The sequence below is a fragment of the Lontra canadensis genome, unplaced genomic scaffold (assembly GCF_010015895.1).
Source record: "Lontra canadensis isolate GAN:19392208 unplaced genomic scaffold, GSC_riverotter_1.0 scaffold92, whole genome shotgun sequence".
In the NCBI taxonomy this organism is placed as follows: Eukaryota; Metazoa; Chordata; class Mammalia; order Carnivora; family Mustelidae; genus Lontra; species Lontra canadensis.
The window spans coordinates 4,422,016-4,443,277 of NW_022631086.1; the positions used below are offsets into that span (position 1 = coordinate 4,422,016).

A 21,262-nucleotide genomic window follows, 5' to 3' on the forward strand; every position below is an offset into this window, starting at 1 on the left:
TATCACCACCAGTCTCGGTTTTTTCGGTTTCTAATTGTTCTATAGCCCTACTGAGTTCCTGCATGGACTACGTTGTCTTTTTGGCGGACGGCATAGCTTTCACGTTCTCCGTGGGGTGCTTAGAGCACTTATGCCTGTCATCATCATTAAAGGCTCAACTTTTGGTTGAGCTCTTATTGGTTTGTGTGTGTAATGGCAGTATTAACTTAGAAAACATAGTCTATGAAAAAAATGCAGTATTATTTCATTTTAGAATTTGATCATGTGATAAAATAGCCAAAAAAAGTTAAAACTCACCTCTGCCACTTCCTTTTGAAAAGTCAACATCATCTGGGTTCTGCCATAAATGAAAGGTCCATCTCTACAAGAAACATTTTCAAGCCACTTGATAATCAGCGGAGTTGATACATTAAAAGGCAGATTTCCAATAATGTGTACATTTGGAGGATCTGGTTAGTAGGAGAAAAAACAACTTGTAAAGATTTTATTAATGGATTCTGAATATAATTTTAGTTAAATCAAATTGGATACTAATAGTAATAAACAAAAGTATATGAAAAGATCTACTAAGTATTTTTCATTCTATTTTTCAAAGGCAATGTTTTCTCATAATTAGCTTTGAATTATTAAGAAAAAAAATTCTACCTTAATTAGTGCTCAGAGTCCTCAGGTTTTTGGGCTTAGGAAAAATATGATAAAGACTTGGTTTGCGGGAAAAGACAATTTGATCGGGACATGATGTGGTTGAAGTCCCTACACCAGATGTAGCTGACAAGAGGGTCAGATGCCCAGGAAGGGGATACAGGCCGCGCACCAAGATGGAAGTGTCTGCGATACACGCATGGTCAATGGACCACAGGAGCAAAGTCCTTCAGGCCAATCTGCAGCACAAGAGAAGATGCTCCAAAAAATAAAAACCTCAGAAATAACATCTAAGAGGTGGGGGAAAAATAACCACCAGCAAAGAATAGCTAGAGAAAGCTCACACCATGTAAAAGGAAGAACAGGAGAACCTGGTATCACGGAAGACAGGAGCACAGAGAGCTTCTGGAAGAGAGCAGGTAACAGTCACATAAATGCCTGAGAGCTCAGTCAGATAAGGTTTCAAAGAGGAAATTAGAGCATGGCTGGGGCAAGGCTGGAAACCTGGAGGCAGTGCGCTTAGAAGAGAATGGTGTGTTGGAAGGCGGAGACAGGAGGCAAGTTAGATGGAGGCCGGCCAGCAGCGCCTCCATTTGCTCTGAAGGGTTTCACAGGCAAGTAATACAGCCCGCCTCTCAGTGTATCCCAAAGAGCTGGCACACAGCAGGTACCCAATCAACAGCCTGCAGATGAGCAGTGCCTTGGCAGGTCACTGAAGGCAAGACAGTGGAAATAAGATGGGGCATGGTTTACTAAAACATTTCTTTTTTCACCATTTGGAAGAAGTTAACACTTCATAGTGTATCCCATCCTTATATGGTATTACAAGAATAGCATGTTTATTTGAAGAAAATTCTAAACATTTGAAAAACATGACAAGTAAATTAAAATTAAGAAAAAGGAATTAGATTTATTATTCTGGAAAAAAGTAGAAAAGCAGAAAAATTTACAATGCATACCACCTACTTAATTCTGTTCTGATAATATTTAATATAAATATATAATCACGTTTATAATACATAACAACATAAATATTTGTAATATAAATAATTCTAAAAGAAAATAAGAAAAAAATCCAAAATCACTTACCATCCTCCCACTGTCTTTTAAGACTTTCTGGAAAAGCCCTTTCAATCTTAAATGTCAACACATCTCCGTGGACAATTCTCAGTTTTCCGGGCGCTGCATCAGAAAGCATCTAATTTACAAAAAGGTCAATAAAATGAGCTTCAGAGAACAGTGAAACACACATAGTCTTTTTCTCTCTTTCTCCCTATATATTTTGTTTCAGATCATTAATCTGAAAAGCCAGACTAAGAGTAGTCACTAAATGAACTAAGAGTACACCATGCCTACTGCAATAGGTAATTATAGAGTTTCAATTCTAATACATATGAATGACCAGTGATGGTAACAGATTATAGTAGAGCAATAGCTTGTAATTTCACAAATAATACATTAACATAATTCTGACCCCCAGAATGACTTGCATGTCTGTATAGATTTAGCAAAAACTCAACTTTTATCTGCAATTTTTTTTTTTTAAAGATCTTTATTTATTTATTTGAGAGAGAGAGAGAGAGAGAGAGAGAGAGAAATGACTCCCTGCTAAGCAGGGAGCCCAATGCAGAGCTTGAATCCAGGATCTGGAGATTATGACCTGAGCCGAAGGCAGATGCTCAACTGACTGAGCCACCGAGGCACCCCCTCCATCTCCAAGTTTTTAAATTAAAGACTAAGGACATTATAATATTGAGAACTATTTAGGAATAAATCATAAAGATGAACTTAATTCAATAAATTTTTATAACCTATATACAAAGGTTATAAAGGTTATAATTTTACATATTACCAAGAGCTAAAACCTAATCTATCGGTAGATTTAAACCAAGTAGAAAGTCATGTGTCATTGCCAACCTACATGTGGCACTCTGAGATATTCCCCTTATATTCCTAATCTTCCTATTTCTTGATTCAGGCACTTGAAACCCAATGAATTAATTATCCTTCCTGTTTTACCCATAGCTACCTCCCAGCCTATTTCTACTTTCCAACCATTTGCATTCCTTCCTTTTCCTTTAGTCTAAATATAAAAAGAAAAAAAGGGGGGAGTACTCATTTCGTTCTCATTTTTCATCATTTCATCCACTTTAGGACCATACCTTGAGATAGCTCTCACGGTACTGAAGTGTTCGCACCCAGCTGAAAAGAGCCTTGAAGCTAAGCCGTCTACACATTTGTATTGCATTAAGGGCCCTTGTACCCAACACAAAACTGGATTCTTGAAGTCCTCGGTTTAAAAACAACAAAAAACCCAACCCCAATGCAGTTCCCAATGCTTACAAAGTTTAAAATGCAGAAGTGAATGCATCAATGAGAACAAACATCCTTGCTCAAGTAGATTACAAGGAAGAGGAAACCCTCTTTAGACATCAAGTCTCACCTTAAGGAGCTCAGTCACCCTTGGCTCCAAATGAGGGAACTTTGGCCCTGAGCACCCCTTGGTCCGGCTTCTCTAGCTCAGTTAAAGCAGATTTTCTCTCCGAACCCTTTTCTTGCCTAATTCTGGCAACTGACAGGAAGGATGAAAGAAACATCACAGAAGCTAGAGGAGACCCTGGACCAAGGCACCCAGTTTGTAGATTACTCCTGCCTTTGGGTTAATGCTATGCCTCATACATACTTCTTTATAGCATTTTATAACATACTACACTTGTGTAGTATTGTGTACTGTGCCATTGTGTATACTTCTTTCCTACGTAGTAACACATGCTCCTTAAGGGTAGTACCTGTTTCTCATTCACTTGAATGTCCCTTGCGGCTACAACAGCACACAGTAGGTGCTTCACGTTTTTTGATAAGTGAATGACCAACTGTAAAACTGGAAACTTCCCCTCCTAGACTGAGATTTGAGGTTTCCAAAATCTGTAAGATAAAGAAACTTGCAAAGATTAATTTCACTGATAAATCAGGTAAAATTATACAAGTACTATTTCAGAAATACAGAGCTGAAAACGCTTATACTGGTAAGAAGCTAAACATTTTCAATTTGGGAATCACCTAGTTTGTTATGTTTTGTCATGGCAGTTTAGTAAAAATAACTGCACAGGGGTGCCTGGGTGGCTCAGTGGGTTAAAGCCTCTGCCTTCGACTCAGGTCATGATCCCAGGGTCCTGGGATCAAGCCCCACATCGGGCTCTCTGCTCTGTGGAGAGCCTGCTTTCTCCTCTCTCTCTGCCTGCCTCTCTGCCTACTTGTGATCTCTGTCTATCAAATAAATAAATAAAATCTTAAAAAAAAACACAAAACTGCACATCTCTGATATTAATGTACTTACGGATTATTTTAAATTACCAAGATTTGCTAAGACTTAATCTGATGAGTTCTAGAAAATAAATCATCAAAAACATAAACTTCAATACACTATGAATAAAAAAGCAGTTAGCTCTCTGTGGGACAGACTCTTACTGAATAAAAATTGTGTATTTAATGATAGCATTTACTATCAATGAAGAATTTTAGTTTTTTTCTTTAATTATGCGTCACATAATTAAAACAAATTAGCATAACAAAAACAAAGAGGGAGAAGAACTAAAAGCTTATGCTTCAGGATACCAACATATAGAAAGTAATAAAGTAATTACTAATTAAGACTACAACAAAACAATGTAAGCTTGGCTCTTTGGCATTAATATACATGCTTTGATAACCATGTTTGAAATGTTCATTTTTTTCCACAATGACACACACAGCAGCATACCAGAAAACTGATATTAATACACATTAACCTTCCTGTCCTAGGTTTAAAGTTGCATTTCTATCCCATTTCTTTTGGATTCCCCTTCAGACTTAAGTCTCAACCAATGAGAAAGCAAACACTCCCATTTTTTAAAAGGTGTACCTCTTCTAAGACCACTTTGTAGCTTGATCTTCCCCTTTCAGACACGCCACTGTAGAAGGAATGAATACTGGTGACCACAGCTTTAAATGAAGACCTTGAAGCAATTATGGGGGGGAAACACTATACAAACTGAAATCATAGTATGACTACAGACAATAGCTATTTAAATACCTAATGATTTTCAGCAATGACACACAAACATTTTCTAACCAACCACTAATAGACAAAGATGTTTTTATTATCATGACAATATTTGGGGGATGGTACAGAGGTGGGAAAGATCACTATTATAGCTCTTCAAGAAGACTACTGCTAACATCACACTTTAAAACCCTGATGGTGTTAGCTCATAAGGTGCTCAAAGGCATAGCCTACTATGAATGTAACCACTTGATTACAGTCAAATGAGTATTTTTACAGATACTCTTAAACTGTTCTATCATTTTCATTTTAGTTTCCAATCTTATATCCTTCCAAAACGAGATTTAAGTCAGCTTAGAGTAAAAGGCATTCATTAGATAAGGCTGTAAAAGAACAGAAAGCCAAACCATGAAAAGGAGAGGCATGTATGTAAATCCTCCCACAATATATGTACTGAATTATAGAATTCTTAGTCTCTACTGGAAATAATTATACTAAATCCCCTAGAGAGAAAATTGTTTTTTTCTAGTATTAAGTTTTATAAGGGATCTAGGGAACAAAATAATGGAGAATGCCTTTAATAAAAATGAAGAAACCAATTCAGGAGAATTCTTTATTTGGTGCCTTAAAAAAATCTCTCTTCTAAGTCTAGATCTTAGAGATAGTTTTTCTACAGGAGGCAAGTAACTATGGTCCACCTAGGTAATTTGTTGGTGGTCTAATTTGATGAGGAATAATTTATGCAACTCTTGGAACTAGACACAATCAGAAATTCCTTCAGAACAAAGAACTATATTGACTGGTCATTTTGTATGTTTTATTCCACCTTCTCATCATGAAGGGCTCATGGCAACCAGCACTGAACAATGAGCTAAAGCATTAATTGCACAGCCTAGTGATATTACCTTCTTCCTGACTTGCTACATAGCAGGAAACCAAACATTGTTGAAGTGCTGGGCAAAAGTGTTAGGTAAACTATATGAGAATGATCTATAATATAGAATATGATAGGTGATAAACAACAGATGAAAAACTTCTATAAAACACATAAAAAAAACTAATGGTATTATTCAAAAGGAATTTAAGATAGTGTTAGTATAGACTTTTCTTTAGGGTGAAGATTATGGCATAATTTCAAAAAGTCAAATTGTTTTGTTTTTTAAATAGGACCCAAACATGTATAACAGAAATTCATTTACCCAGTCTCATCATGGATTTAGAGATTTGATTTAGTAAACTTTCTGTTCAACCAGTGGTTAACATTTCTTAGAAAGAAATATACATAGTATCATGTCTTATCTTTTTCTTGTCCAGTAGCTGTGGCTAGGACTTCCAGTACTATGTTGAATAAAAATGGGGAAAGTGGACATCCTTGTCTTCTTCCTGATCTTATAGAAAAAGCTCTCAGTTTTCCATTATTGAGTATGACATTAGCTGTGGGGTTTTTTTCATAGTATTATGTCAAGGTAGGTTCTCTCTAAACCTATTTTATTGAGTTTTTATCATGAATGGATGTTGTACTTTGTCAAATGCTTTTTCTTTATCTATTGAGATGATCGTATAGTTTTTAATTCTTTCTCATATTAATGTGATATATCACATTAATTGTGGTTGATTAGCAAATACTGAACCACCCCTGCATTCCTGGAATAAATTCCACTCGATTATGGTGAATGTTTTTTTAATGAATAACAATGAAGTAGCAGAAAGAAAAATTAAGGAAATAATCCCATTTATAATTACACCCAAAATAACAAAATACCTAGGAATAAACTTAACCAAGGAGGTAAAGGACCCATACTCTGAAAACTATGAAACATTTATGAAAAAAATTGAAAATGACACAAGTGGAAAGATATTCCATACTCATGGACCAGAAGAGCCAACACTGCTAAAATGTCCATACTACCCAAAGCAATCTATAGGTTTAATGGAATCCCTATCAAAATACCAACAGTTTTCACAAAACTAGTATAAATTACCCTAAAATTTATATGGAACCATAAAAGACCCCAAATAGCCAACGTAAACTTGAAAAAGAACAAAAGCTGGAGGTATCACAACCCCAGATTTCCGAGATATACTGCAAAGTTATAGAAATCAAAATAGTAGGGTACCGCAAAAAAACAGGCACATAGATCAGTGGAGCAGCATAGAGAGCCCAGAAATAAAACCACATTTCTTTGGTCAATTAATCTTTGACAAAGGAGGCAAGAACATATAATGGAGAAAAAGATGGTCTCTTCAACAAATGGTGTTGGGAAAACTGGACAGCTACATGCAAAAGGATGAAACTCTACCACTTTCTTATATTGTACATTAAAACAACAACAACAACAACAACAACAACAACAAACTTAAATTGCATTAAAGATCTAAATGTGAGACCTGAAACCACAAAATTCCGAGAAGAAAACGCAGGCAGTAATTCCTTTGACACTGGGCATAAAAATTTTTTTTCTAGATATGTCTCCTCAGGCAAGGGAAACAAAGGCAATATTAAACTATTGGGACTAACCGAAATAAAAAGTTTCTGCAGAGTGAAAGAAAACATCAACCAAACATAGTATCCAAAATATATAAAGAACTTACACAACTCAGCACCAAAAAACCCCAAATAATTCTATTAAAAAACAGGCAGGGGACCTGAGTAAACATTTTCTAAATAAGACATATAGATGGTCAACAGACATGAAACGATGCTCAACATCACTAATCAGAGAAATGCACATCAAAACCATGGTGAGATATCACTTTATGCCCATCAGAATGGATAAAATAAAAAACACAAAAAATAACAAGTGTTGGTGAGGATATAGAGAAAAAGGAATATTTGTGTACTATTGGTGGGAATGAAAATTGGTATAGTCACTGTGAAAAACAGTATGGAGGTTTCTCAAATATTAAAAATACAATTACCATAAAATTCAGTAATTCCACTACTGGGTATTTACCTCTAAAAATCTAAACCACTAATTTGAAAAGATACATGAGCCCCCTTGTTTACTGCAGCATTGTTTACGACAGCCAAGGTATGGAAGCAGCCCATGTGTCCATGGATAGGTGAATGGATACAGAAGATGTGGTATATATATATATATATACACAATGAAATATTACTCAGGCATAAAGAAGAATGAAATCTTCACATTTGCAGCAACACAGATGGACCTAGGGGATACAATGCTAAGTAAAGTCAGTCAGTCAGAGCAAGACAAGTACCATATGATTTCACTTATATGTGGAATTTGAAGAACAGAACAAACAGAAAAGAGACAAATAGAAAAACAGAATCTTAAATATAGAGAACTAAGTAGTCATTGCAGAGGGGAGCTGGGTGGAATAAGAGGTGAAAGAGATAAAGAGAATTAAAGGTAGATTTATCTTGAGGAGCTCTGGGAAATGTACAGAAGTGTTGATCATTATATTGTACACATGAAACTAATACAACACGGAATGTTAATTATGATTCAATAAAAAAAAACCTGTGAAAATAAAAAAAGAATGAAAAACTTATAGACAGAAATCCTTCCATACAGTATCACACAATTCTTTTCCTTAAGCTGAGAACAATACACCCTATTTTACCCTTTTCTTGATGGCTAGGGTCACTGTTGCCTGTAGAGTAATGGCTTCAATGGTTATGATCCTTATTACGGAGCTGCCTTTTTTTTTAGTTTTTATGTATGCTTGTTATACCTTTTCTGCCAGAGTAACATCTGTTACTTCTTGCTGTTGTCAGTGGGTCTGCTTCTAGCATTGATCTCTGTACTTCTAATCTGTAGTAGACTAGGAAATCACTTTGGCTGTAGACTACCTTCTAATTATTTGTCCAGTTTTGATTAACTGTAGCTGTATCAACTGAGTTACATGTGTGACGTATCTAATCATGTCACAACACAAAGTCGGGTCATCTTTTCTTCTGTAAAATTTGGCAGAGATGAAAGAATTTCAAAGTTTTATTGTCTCTGTTGAAAAACAGTTCCTCTTGCCAGGATGACTAAATTACTTTATATACCCCTTATAAGATGACAGGGAAGGAGCATCATTATAATAGCAACCGTTTACTGGCTACTGGCAGTATGCCAGGCTCTTTAGACGCCAATCTCTTCACATAAATTTCCATCTTTCCTCCAAGGATCACAAATAATAGCGATTATTCCCATGCTGCAGATGAGAAAGCTGAAGCTAAAACTGCTTCAACAGCAAGCTCAAGATCACAAAGCTAGTATGTGCTGTTTCTGAGATCTGACACCAGCCTATTTGATCTCAATCCTGTGAGCTTTCCATCCTGCCTGTTAAGTAGAAACAATCAGTGTTTACCTCTTAACAAACCCCAGAGGTGATACTAACAATAATCATGACTTACTGTTTCCAAAATTCCATGAAAGAAGCACATAATAATTAAGAAGAATCCTAGAGCTTCTTACTCTGGCTAAGATAGAGTATAAAAGACCATGTAGTCTCTTCTGGCTTAAACAGATTAAAAAAATGAACAACGTAGATGAAACAACAGTTTTCAGATGCTGGACAGCAGGAGATGCAGGGAAACCTGCAGATCCAAAAAGCTCCAGGTGCCCCACACAAGAGGAACATGAAGAAAAGGACACGAAGGTGCACTATGATGAAACTGCTCAAAACCAGGGATAGAGAATAAATCTTAAAAGAAGTCAGAGAAAAAAGTCAGAGGGGCAAAGACAAGAATGAAAACAGATTTCCTGTGAGAAACAATGCAAATGAGAAGATGGCTGAGCAACATTTTTCCACTACTAAAAAAGCAAACAAAAAAAACGGTTAGTATGTTTTTCATAAACAAAGGCGAAATAAAACACTTTTTTAGACATACAAACACTGGAAGTTCTGTCACCAACAGATACAGTTACAAAAAAGTGCTAAAGAAAATCTTTCAGGTAGAAAGAAAGTAATACTAAATGTAAATATGGATGAGGAGCACTCAAAATAGTAACCATATGGGGGCACCAGGGTGGCTCAGTTGGTTGAGTGTCCAGCTCTTGATCTCAGGGTCCTGAGTTCAAGCCCTGTGCTGGGCTCCATGCTGCACATGGAATCTACTTAATACCAAAAAAAAAAAAAAAAAAAAAAAGTAACCAAATGTATAAATATGTAACAGTGTTTCTTATTATAGTTGACCCTTTAACAACAGAGTTTGAATAGCACTGGTTGGTCCACTTACATGAAGGTTTCTTACAGTACTGTAAATATATTCTCTTTTTTTTTTTTTTTTTTTTAAGATTTTAAGAGAGAGAGCGTGTGTGCACACAGGGGAAGGATAAGAAGGAGAGCGACAAGCAAACTCCATGCTGAGTGTGGAGCCTGATGTGGGGCTTGATCTCAGGACTCTGAGATCAGGACCTGAGCTGAAACCAAGATTAAGATGCCTAACTGAGCCCCCAGATGCCTTTCCTTATGATTTTCTTAGTAACGTTTTCCTTTCTCTAGCTTATTTTAAGAATACAGCACATAACACATGTAACATACAAAGTATGCATTAATTGATTGGCTATTGGTAAGGCTTCCAGTTAACAGCAGACGTTAGTAGTTAAGTTCCTGGGGAGTCCAAAGTTATATGTGGATTTTCATCTATGTGCGAGTCAGCACCACTAACCCCCACATTGTTCAAAAGTCAACTGTATTGAAATCTCTTTTAATACAGAATTAACTTTAAAGCAAAAATAACATTGTACTGTGAACTTTACAACATATGGAGAAGTAAAACGTATGACAATAGTACAAAGGCCTACAAGGAGAAACACAAACACACTACCTTAACATTTGTATGCTATACATAAAGTGGTATTTTATTACCTGAAGATAAGCTGGGATATGTTACAGATGTATAACCATACACCATCAATAAATTACTAATAGTAAAACAGAGTTACAGATAAAAATTGCAGCAGGCTGACTACTGGCCCCAAAAGATGTCTTAATCCCTGTGACTATGTTACCTTACATGGTAAAAAGGACTTTGCAGATGTGATTAAATTAAAGATCCCAATATGGGGAGATTATCCTAGATTATCTGGGTGGACCCAACATAATCAATCACAAGGGCCTTAGTAAGAGTGAAGCGGAAGGATTAAAGTCAATAGTAGATACAGAAGCTTCTATATCTGAGGTTCTTCCTCAAGCTAATAAATGCAGGTGGCCTCCAGAAGGTGAAAAAGGAAAGGACCCACCAAGTCAAATAAGAAATTGAAAGGGAAATTAGAGCTGAAGGTTTATATAGGAATTCTAACGTCTTTCAGAAGTCTTTCTTTAGGTCTAATATTGCAAAAAAATTTTTAAGTAAATTGGTAAATTTCATTCATTATGAGTGAAAATGAAAACACAACCTACCAAAATTTGTGGGATTCTGCTCACGTTTTACTGAGAGGATATTTATGGCACTAAACACCTATAAGAAAATAAAGGCCTCAAAGAAACCAATTCAGCTTCCATCTTAAAAAACTATAGAAGGAACAAAGTAAACTTCAAGGAAACAGCATAACATGAGGATTTCAGGGCAGAAATCAAATAGAAAACAGAACCCAAAATTGATCAATGAAATCAAGAGCTTTTTTGTTGTTCTTTTTTGAGATCAATAAAGTTCACCAATATACAGTAAGACTGGTAAGAAAAAAAGAGAAATACACAAATTACCAATATTGAATGAGAGAGAAAAGAGTTCACTGAAGATTCTACAGATGGTTGGTTTACCATTAGGGAAAAAAACCCCAAAAAACAATAAAATTCATCATTTTAACTAAAAAAAAAAAAAAAAAAAAAAAGCCACATTGTTATCTCATTAAACACAGGAAAAGTATTTCTGCAAACTCGACATCCATTATTTAAAACAAAAACAAAAACCAAACAAAGCACCATGATCTCTCAGCAAACTAGGAACAGAGGGACCTTCCTCAGTCTGAAAAAGGAGATCCAGGAAGAACCTACATCTAACATCATATTCAAGGGTGAAAGTCTGAATGCTTTCCATGAGGTCAGGGACAGGCAGGTAGGTGTACTCCTAGTTCCATTCACACTGTACAGGAGATTCTAGCCAAGACAAGAAGAAATAGAGGCAAAGATACTGAAATGGAGAAGGTAAGACAGTCTTTACTGCAGATGAAATGATAACACGTGCAGAAAATCCTAAGAAATCTACAAAATAGCCACAAAGAAGTGAGCACAAGAAGGCTGCAGGACACAAAGTCCACGCCAAAAGAGATGGTATTTCCACACAGTAGCAACAAACAAATGGAAATTAAAAACCAATACCAAATACAATGGCATCAAAAAGAAGGACATAGGGGTAAATTTGACAAAAGATATGCAAGACTTGTATACTTAGAACTACAAAACACTGTTGAGAGAAACTGAAGGAAACCTACAGGGAGACATACAATGTTACAGATCAGAAGCTTATGCCATTAAGATGCTAGTTTTCCTCACAGTGAACTACAGTTTTAATCCAAACCCAATCAAAGTCCCATCAGGCTTTTAAAAAAAAGGAAATTGATGATCTCATTTTAAAACTATATGGAAATGCTAAGGACTTATAGAAGAGCCAAAAGAATTTTGGAAAAGAAAGGTAAGGTTGGAAGACTTACATTACCTGCTCTCAAGTCTTACTATAAAGCTATGGGAATCAATACAGGTTAGTCACAGTGAAGAAAACAGACCTACATATCAACAGTAAAGAACTGGAAGTACAGAAACAGACCACCATATATAAGGCCAGTTGATTTTTGACAATAGGATCAAGATAATTCAATGAAGAAAAGATAAAATTTTCAACAGTGGTGCAAAATAATGAACCTCTACTCCTACACCTCACACTACACACAAAAGGTAACTCAAAAATGTATCATAAACCTACATGAAAAACTTAATAAAGCTATAAAACATCTAGAAGAAAACATAGAAATTCTTAGTTCTTATTTTGACAATTATTTTTTAATATAAGATGCAAAAAGCATCAAATTCAAAAAGAAAAATTTGATAAACTGTACTTCATTAAAACTAAGTTTTACTCTCTGAAAGACACCATTAAATGTCAAAAATGGAAAGGTAAGTCCCATCTGAGTAGAAAGCACTACAAAACGTATATCTGACAAAATACCTGTATCTAATCTACATAAAGATTTCTTATAATACAATAATATGAAGAAAAAACAAGAAATGCTCAAAATATTTGCATAATTCTCCAGAGAAGATATGTAAGTGGTAAATAAACACATGAAAACATGTCCAGGGGCACCTGGGCAGCTCGGTCGGTTAAGCAGCTAACTCTTACTTTCGATCTCGGGGTCCTGCGTTCAAGCCCCACATTGGGCTCTGCACTCAGAGAGGAGTATGCTTGAGGATTTTCTCTTTTCCTCTCCCTCTGCCCCCCCAACCCACACTCTCCTTATAAACATAATTAAATCTTAAGAAAATATGTCCAATATTGCTGATTAGGAAAATCATATTAAGATACCACTATATGCTCGTTTGGATGGTTACAATTAAAAAAGATTAATCATACCAAATGTGAGAACATGTGACGTAAAGGTAACTCTCATGCACGGCTGGGGAGAATGTTAAAATGGTATAGCTACTTTGTAAAACGTTTTGGTAGTTTCACAAAAAGTTTAAAATACACCTACCATAAGACTCACACACTCTGCACCTAACTCTTTCCCAAGAGAAATAAAAGTATATATTCACACAAAGACTTGCATGTGAGTGTTAATGACAGCTCTTTACATAATTGCCCAAAAATGAAAACAACCCAAAGTCCATCAACTAGTGAATGGATTTATAAATGTGGCATATCCAAGGAATGGGATACTAGTCAGCGATAAATAAATCGAACTATTGATAAACACCCCAACATGGATGAATCTCAAAATACTTATGTTCAGTAAAAGACAGAAGACAAAAAAGAGCATACATTGTATGATTCCATTCATATGAAATTCTAAAAAATGGAAAATATCCTATAGTGACAAAACAGAACCATGGCTGTCTGACGACAGGGAAGGGGAGGAAGGAGGGATGGATTATAAAGGAAAATGAGGAATCCTGAAGGTGACAGATGTTCATTATCTTGACTGTGGTGATGGTTTCAGGACACTACATTTGTCAAAATTTGGTAATCTGTACACTTTAAACACGTGCAGTTTACTGCACATCAATAATACTCGGTAAAGCTGTGAAACAAAGTACTTAGTGCAATAAGCCCTCCATAAATATGATTGTTTTAAAGATTTTACATATTTATAAGACAAGAAAAAAAAAATGAAGAACCCAGATTGCTTACTTCAAGGAGAGAGGATTACTTATGTTGTTCTCTCCAATCCAGAAATGGGGGAAGAACCTAATGAAACCTCAAGTCCCTGGGGTACCAAAAAAATCTCACTGCCCTCCAAAGCAGAGAAGCCACCCAGCCATAAAAATGTAACAACAATAAGCAACTAAAAAATAATTAACAACAAGAAAAAACCCCCAAGATGCACAATCACAAGAGAATGCTCCAACATTAAGAGAAAGAAACCCTAGATGTCTAATGGTAACTTGAAGAGTTGGGAGAAAGCTCCAGTGTTTCCACAGCACTGGGGATTTATACTCTATAGTGTTCCAAAGGAATAACTTTACTGTTCTCCCATACCTCTTTCAGATAAGCAGTCTCCTGATCAATCCTTAATTAACAGATCTCCAAGGCAGAGGAACAATAATTTATTTATATTGAAAATTATATTGAGTGCTTAACTAAGTAAGTATGAGGCATTCATTTAATCCTCATTACAATCCTAGGAGCAAACTGAGACACAGAGGACATAGTTACCTGCCCGAAGACATATAACCAGTAAATGATAGAGCCCGAAGTCAAAGTCAGGCAATCTGACGCTGAAGTCAGTGTTCTTTACCACAAAACTATCCTACAATATGTTCACATATTAGAAGAGACATGTTTTTTTACTTTACAACATGCTGATGGTGAAACTCGTATGTTAACACTATGTTCTTTGCCCTAAGACCCTAAGATGCCTCATGATGATATCTTGAGAATTGGATTAAAATACAAATGATATATTTTCAGCTAGAAGACATTTTATAAATTATTACAACTTCTTTAAAACATAATTCTATTAGCTTAGAAACCACTAAAATGGAATCCTTAAAATAGATCACTCCTTCTGCCTTTATTCAGTTTTATGATTAATTTAGTGCCTCTAAATGAAAGTGGTTTTACATATTGAAACATTCTTTATAGGAAAAAGAAATCTATTTGATATTTTAGTACCCAACATTTCTTTTTAAGGCAAATTCCTTTCCTGCAATGTAAGACACTAAGAATTAATTTTGCTTCTTCTACAGAAACAGATAAGACAAATACACATTTCTTCCAGAGCAATTTACCTTGAAATAAATATTTAAAAAAAGAGCACAAAACTTTTTAATAATCAGTGCTGCACAATTATTTATTTTCACTATTAAATGACACATTTAGTTGGTTGATTAGATATATTATGCACATAGTCCACCTTTTATTTTCCCATATAAGACATTACCCAACACCTGCTATCTGCCAGACATGGTTATATGTGGTAGAGCACAAAACAAAACACACAAAAATCTCCATGCTCTTGGTACTGACATTCCAGAGGGGTAAGGTAGATAACAAATAAAAAAATAGAGTTTATCAGATGGTCAATTTAATAAGACAAAACAAGACAGGGGTTAAGAGTGCAGGGTCTTGGTAGGGCAGCTGAAAAGAGATGCATGTAGTTGCCTTTTAAATAGTCTGTCTTCAAAGATCTTTAGTGGAGATCAGGAAAGGAGAATATGTAAATTAAGGTGGGGATGAACAGAAATTTGATTCACCTCCTTGCCTCATGAGAAAGAATCACATATAACAGATGGTAAGATTGAGGGTTAGGAAGTCTCTTCAAGTGCCTACAAGTCAGTTGAGTATTCCCAATGTCCAAAAAGGGCTAGATGAAAAAACCTGAACGGAATCACAGTGTTATTCAGCTTCTTTCCACTACCTCATGATCTCACCAAAAATAAGATATTCACACTTTCACCTCTAATTGAGTTGCAGTTCTTCAAAGAAGAAGGTGGTTCAAAGCAAAAATCGCTTATAACATTCTACATCAAGGAATATGTACCATATGAGAATTGCAAAATAAAGTTATAAATCTGAAACTAACTCTGTCAATTCTGTCAATAGTAAAGTTAGATAAAACTAAATATATTTTTAAAGCATAAAACAAAATGTAGCCCAATAATAAGAAATCACTAAGTTTCTAAACAAAAAAATCAGTTGCGTGCACACAAAGCCCCTAGATTTTTCAAACAAATTTCCTCAAACTGTTCCGGTAGAAATGAAATATTTTTCAATTATTGCACATACAAGCATTAGACTGTACCAATTTTAAGCCAATTTGTCTCTTGTGTGAAAGTAATAATGCTGACAACTTTATTATTGTGTTAGAGTCACTTAACAAATTGCTACTCATCTAAGCCAAAGGCTAAGGGCTCTTCTAAAGTTTTAGAATTACAGAGATATCAAACAAAGGCCCTTCAGCCATTAAGTGCCCCACTATGAAGAATTCCCTTTACAAAATCCCTGATAAAATGGGTTTCACTGTTTGCCACCATTTAAAAAATATAAGTCCCTCCTTATTTTAAATCCACACCTGTCTCCCTCGATTCCCTATTTGTATTAGTCTTTTTTTAGAAATCAAAATAAGCACCCAAGGCTCCTCTTCTCCAAATGAAACATGCCCAGTTCCCTCAAATATTTCTCATATAACAATAGCACCTACTGTTTTAAAGATGCATGTAACACTTTATTCAAACTTCATCTTAAATCTCTGTGTACAGTGGTATTTCATTTCTTCACTTAGTTCTTACCAAATGCTTAAGCTTAACAATTAATCTCTTTAAAAAGCATATGTTTTCTCCATCTTTTGCTTGTAGAATGATTTTCTCAATCTAAATGAAGTTCTCATAAATCATGCCAATAACTCAGTCATTACTGGCATTATTTACTTATTTTTGAAAGAGTGGGCCAGAACATGCACCACTAGTAGATTTAAAAAAAAAGATCACACAAAGCAAGTAGTTTGTCTAGCACTGATGCATTAACACAGGTTTATTCAAGAAGTGGTCTATTAACCAACACGCTGGGATGCTTGTTAGAAATGCAATTCCTAGACCTCTTGAGACTATGGAATCAAAATCTCTGGAATGGGGCCTGGAGAGCTGCAGTTTGAAGAGCCACCAAGGAGATCCTTGGATATCCTGAGGTTTAAGAATCATAGCCTGGGGGTGCCTGGGTGGCTCAGTGGGTTAAAGCCTCTGCCTTCGGCTCGGGTCATGATCCCAGAATCCTGGGATCAAGCCCCGCATCCGGCTCTCTGCTCCGCGGAGGGTCAGCTTCCTCCTCTCTCTCTGCCTGCCTCCCTGCCTACTTGTGATCTTTCTCTGTCAAATGAATAAATAAAATCTTTAAAAAAAAAAAAAAAAAAGGAATCATAGCCTGAAGATTGAAGTCGTTTTGTTTTGTTTTGTTTTGTTTTTTTTGGCTTCCTAAAAAAGATATTTTAAGTATCTTACCTGTAATCCAGGAATAAATCGACTATCCTTTTCAACCACCAAAAGTTCAGCAACATTGGCATTAAGAATGGATCTTGTGATTCCCCCTGGCCCAGGGCCCACTTCATACACGTAAGCATCTGTCAGATTCCCAGCTTTCCTTACAATTTTATCTAGGAAAAAAAAAACGTTTTAATGATTTTGATAAATTTCAATGTGCAAAATTTAATAATTTCTATAGATTCTCATCAACTGTTATTCAAGGAATCCTCTATACCATATTTGTCTGATTATTTAACTCAACCTAAACCAACATATAGTGGCCATTCACTAAGTGATCACAACACAGTTGAACTGTATTATCAGTCCCTTAACAAAAATAGGATTATCATGACAAACTTCCTAAATTAAATATAGTTAATACTGTATTTTCCTCCACCAAACCAATCAATCAGTTCCTAAGAACCGACCAGGTAAGCACTCACCATCTCTCTACAGTTGCCAAATACTGAATATTTGAATAAGTAAGACTAGTTTTACATTCAGAATTTCCAATACTGCTAGTTTGAAATCCCAAAGCAAAAAGTGCTGGCAGTCTCACTTTTACCTGTAGACATCTAGCTGGTCCATATGGCCACAGCAACAAGTCCCTAGACCATAGGACTAGCAGAAATATAGATTCTTGGTCATTTTTAGGAAAAAGTTAAACTTCTTAAGTGGAGTTGTTGTAAGCTTTGCAAATATGCAAATTAATAAGGAAAAGTTAATGTCTTAAATTAACCTCTTTAACTTAGCTGACCTTAAGAAATAATGAAAAAGGGGGCGCCTGTGTGGCTCAGCGCGTTAAAGCCTCTGCCTTTGGCTCAGGTCATGATCTCAAAGTCCTGGAATCAAGCCCCTCATTGGCTCTCTGCTCAGCGGGGAGCCTGCTTCCTCCTCTCTCTGCCTGCCTCTCTGCTTACTTGTGATCTCTGTCAAATAAATAGAATCTATTAAAAAAAAAAAAGAAAGAATGAAAAAGTACAGAGGATTCACTGCAACCATCACTTCTGAAAAAACATATGATGGGCTGGTCTTATTGACTGAGTTACTAAAATCCAAGTAACTGGGCCTCCTGGGATAGTGGAAACATACCAGCACTTCCTTGCAGTGTTCACGGAGACTGTATAGTACCATTTTTGTAGGCTTAAAACCCCAAATAGAAAGTAAAAATGGTTTTGTCTTTTTTTTTTTTTAAAGATTTATTTATTTTATTTAGAGAAAGAGTGAGGGGGAGGGGGAGAGGGAGAGAATCTCAAGCAGACTCACCACCTCAAAATCATGACCTGAGTGGAAATCAAGAGAGGAACACTAAACTGACTGAGCCAACCAGGCACCCCAAAATAGTTTTGTCTTTTAACTGGTGCTCAGAGGGAATTAGCATATGCTCACCAACCACTTCTTTTAGGTGCTTTACATGCTTTCTCACTTGCATCTCACAGTCCTTCCAACACATTAAGAACTACTATCCCAATTTAACTTCTTTAAACTTTTCTATTTCCTCCTTATTGTTTCATCGTGCAAGGTCATCTAGAAAGCAAATGGAAGAGAGCTGAATCCAGCTCAGATGTAAATTCTAAAGCAATCCTTCCTCCACTACAGACCAATGCCTTTTAGAAGGAACACAACTGATACATTAAGCACAGGCATTATGAATTTAACATTCTCATTCTCTTAAATCGAGAGCTAGTATAGTTGAGAGGTCTGGGGCTCTGCCCTCAAACTTTTCAGGCACAAATACAAATGAATATCAAAGTGGCACTGTCAATTCAGGAAGCATCTGTTCCCACCTGAGCTTCTCACCTCAAACCAAGTACTTTAATCTCCCTTCACTTTGGTTCCCAGAGAAAAGGGAATAGTACCCAGATTCCAGAATCTGTAAACAAAGGACTTTTTTTCTACATTAAAATATAAAGACCTATATTTTCCATCTTAAGAATGGTACTTTATACCTACAGAATGTGACTAATGACTGGCAGACAAAGCTAGTGCTAGTTACTACTAGAACTAAAGAATTTTAGCGGTGGGTAACCCTTTAAAGATCTTGTAATAGGGGTCTTCCTCCAACTAACAGATGAGAAGTTGAAGCTTAGTTAAGCTATTTCTACTAGCAGAATAAAGACTCCACAGCCAAGAAATAAGACATCTTATTGATGGCTTGTGGACTATACTTAACTGAAAATGAACTATTTGTGCATGATCTCTCCTATCTTTCAGCTTTTCGAGAGGCACCAAAATGGAACTAAATAGCAAAACCTCAAATACGGTAAATATTCCAACAGTGAACTAGTGGACATATTTGTAATACATATTATTTATTCTTGCAACCTCACTTTCCAGAATAAAGTATCACCAACAAATGGGGTGGCGGTTAAATGGGGTATACGTCTGTCACAACTCATCAAACCCTACACTTCCAACTGGTTAATTTTACTGCATGTAAATTTTACCTTACAAAAAGTGACTTAAAATAAGAGTGGGAATATAAACTTGCTAAAAATGTAAGCTCCCTGAGGACAGACTTTTGGCTGGCTCACTCCCAAATTGCATCTCCACCACTAGCACACAGTAGCTTCTCTGACATGTATTTACTGAATATTGCGCCCTCGAGGGTTTTGGATTCAACAAGTATACGTTTAAATAACGTAATTCCACGAGTGATACTTTTTCAATATGTTACTTAAAAATTCTTCGCACTAACTTAAATTCTGATAACTTTACATTGCATCAGAAGCCAAACTAGCCACACACGCAGTACCCTTTCATTAGTGTTAACACACCGAGATTCGAATTTCCACAACCGCCTTTCACGCTACGCGACCCCTGCCTCCCCTAGTGTCTGCTCGGCGTCTGCACAACTTGCCTTCACCAGCCCACGGCGAACGCCCGCGAGCACGCCGTTATGTCGGCGAACAAGACATTCCACGCTCCTCCTGCGCTCCTTTCAGCACAAAGCGGTAGAAGGACCTGACCTAAGGCCCCCTGCACACTGCCTGACCCCAGACACCCGCCCGCAGGGTCCGCGCGAAACGCCCGGCCCACGTCCCCGGGGATGCGGAGGAGCACTGAAAAGACAGCCACCTGTCAGCCTTAAGTCCAGGAGAAAATTCTGGGATAGCTGCTTCGCTGCTTGCAGCCTGAATAACTTAATGATTTCTCGAATCGTGGGCAACGGCGGGAGACGGAAAGCGCTCAGCGTCCCAGAACCAGCCATGCAGCCCCACGCAACAGTCCCGCGCAACAGTCCCAGTCCTACCACGGACTTTTCGCGCTGCTCTTAAATCGTCCGCGGAAAAGGAAGTGGGGGGGCGGGAGCGGGGAGCATTAAGGCCCGCCTCCGAGCCCACCTTATTGGTCGGATGTACCTCGCCGGAAGCGCTGAGGACAGAAAGGAAATCTGGGCGCACACAGAGCGCATGCGTCGAGTCTCGCTAAGCGCGGTGCAGGCTGGGTGTGAGCTGCTTTTCGCCCTTGATGGTGTGAAGGTGCGGGGAGGGCGGGGTCTCTCCTGGGTGGGCGGTGGCCAGAGCGGCCCGGGGGGCGGGAACGAGGCGGGGCCTGGACCCTAACGCGGAGGGGCGAGTCAGAGGATCTTGGATCCCGGAAGCGCTCCGAGGTGAAATCTCGCAGATAGCCGTGCCTAATTCCCCTCTGGATAATTGCGGGAAAACCAATGATTAGAGGCAAAACTATTGGTTGCTAACGATTTTCTCATGATAGATGTTTTTAGAACGTTAGCATTGTAGGTGCCGGGTGGCAGGTTTCCAACTTCTTTCAACCTTAGTTTTTCATCTGTTAAATGGAGATATTTTTTGCAGGAACGTAAAATTGCAGGAACTAAATGATAAAGTCGCCTGGTGTACAGACTCAGAACACAGTGCAATGCACGGCAGGCATTAGGCCCGTAATCAATGGTGGCCGTTACTACCCTAATGATCTAGCGGATGAACG

At 37.1% G+C, this 21,262-nt stretch overlaps 1 protein-coding gene across 3 annotated transcripts in view; it reads right to left on the reverse strand.

The window, feature by feature from the left end:
* TFB1M (transcription factor B1, mitochondrial) overlaps positions 1–20,540 on the reverse strand; it is a 72,089-nt gene extending 51,549 nt beyond the window's left edge. For all 3 annotated transcript variants that reach the window (XM_032836420.1, XM_032836419.1, XM_032836418.1), the window contains exons 1-4: positions 20,393–20,540; positions 17,294–17,445; positions 1,732–1,840; positions 298–449 (exon numbers count right to left, since the gene is read on the reverse strand). In XM_032836420.1, coding sequence (XP_032692311.1) covers positions 298–449; positions 1,732–1,840; positions 17,294–17,445; positions 20,393–20,525 — 546 coding nt within the window. In that variant the 5' untranslated portion in view covers positions 20,526–20,540. The remainder of the gene's footprint in view (positions 1–297; positions 450–1,731; positions 1,841–17,293; positions 17,446–20,392) is intronic.
* Between the last annotated feature and the right edge of the window lie 722 nt (positions 20,541–21,262).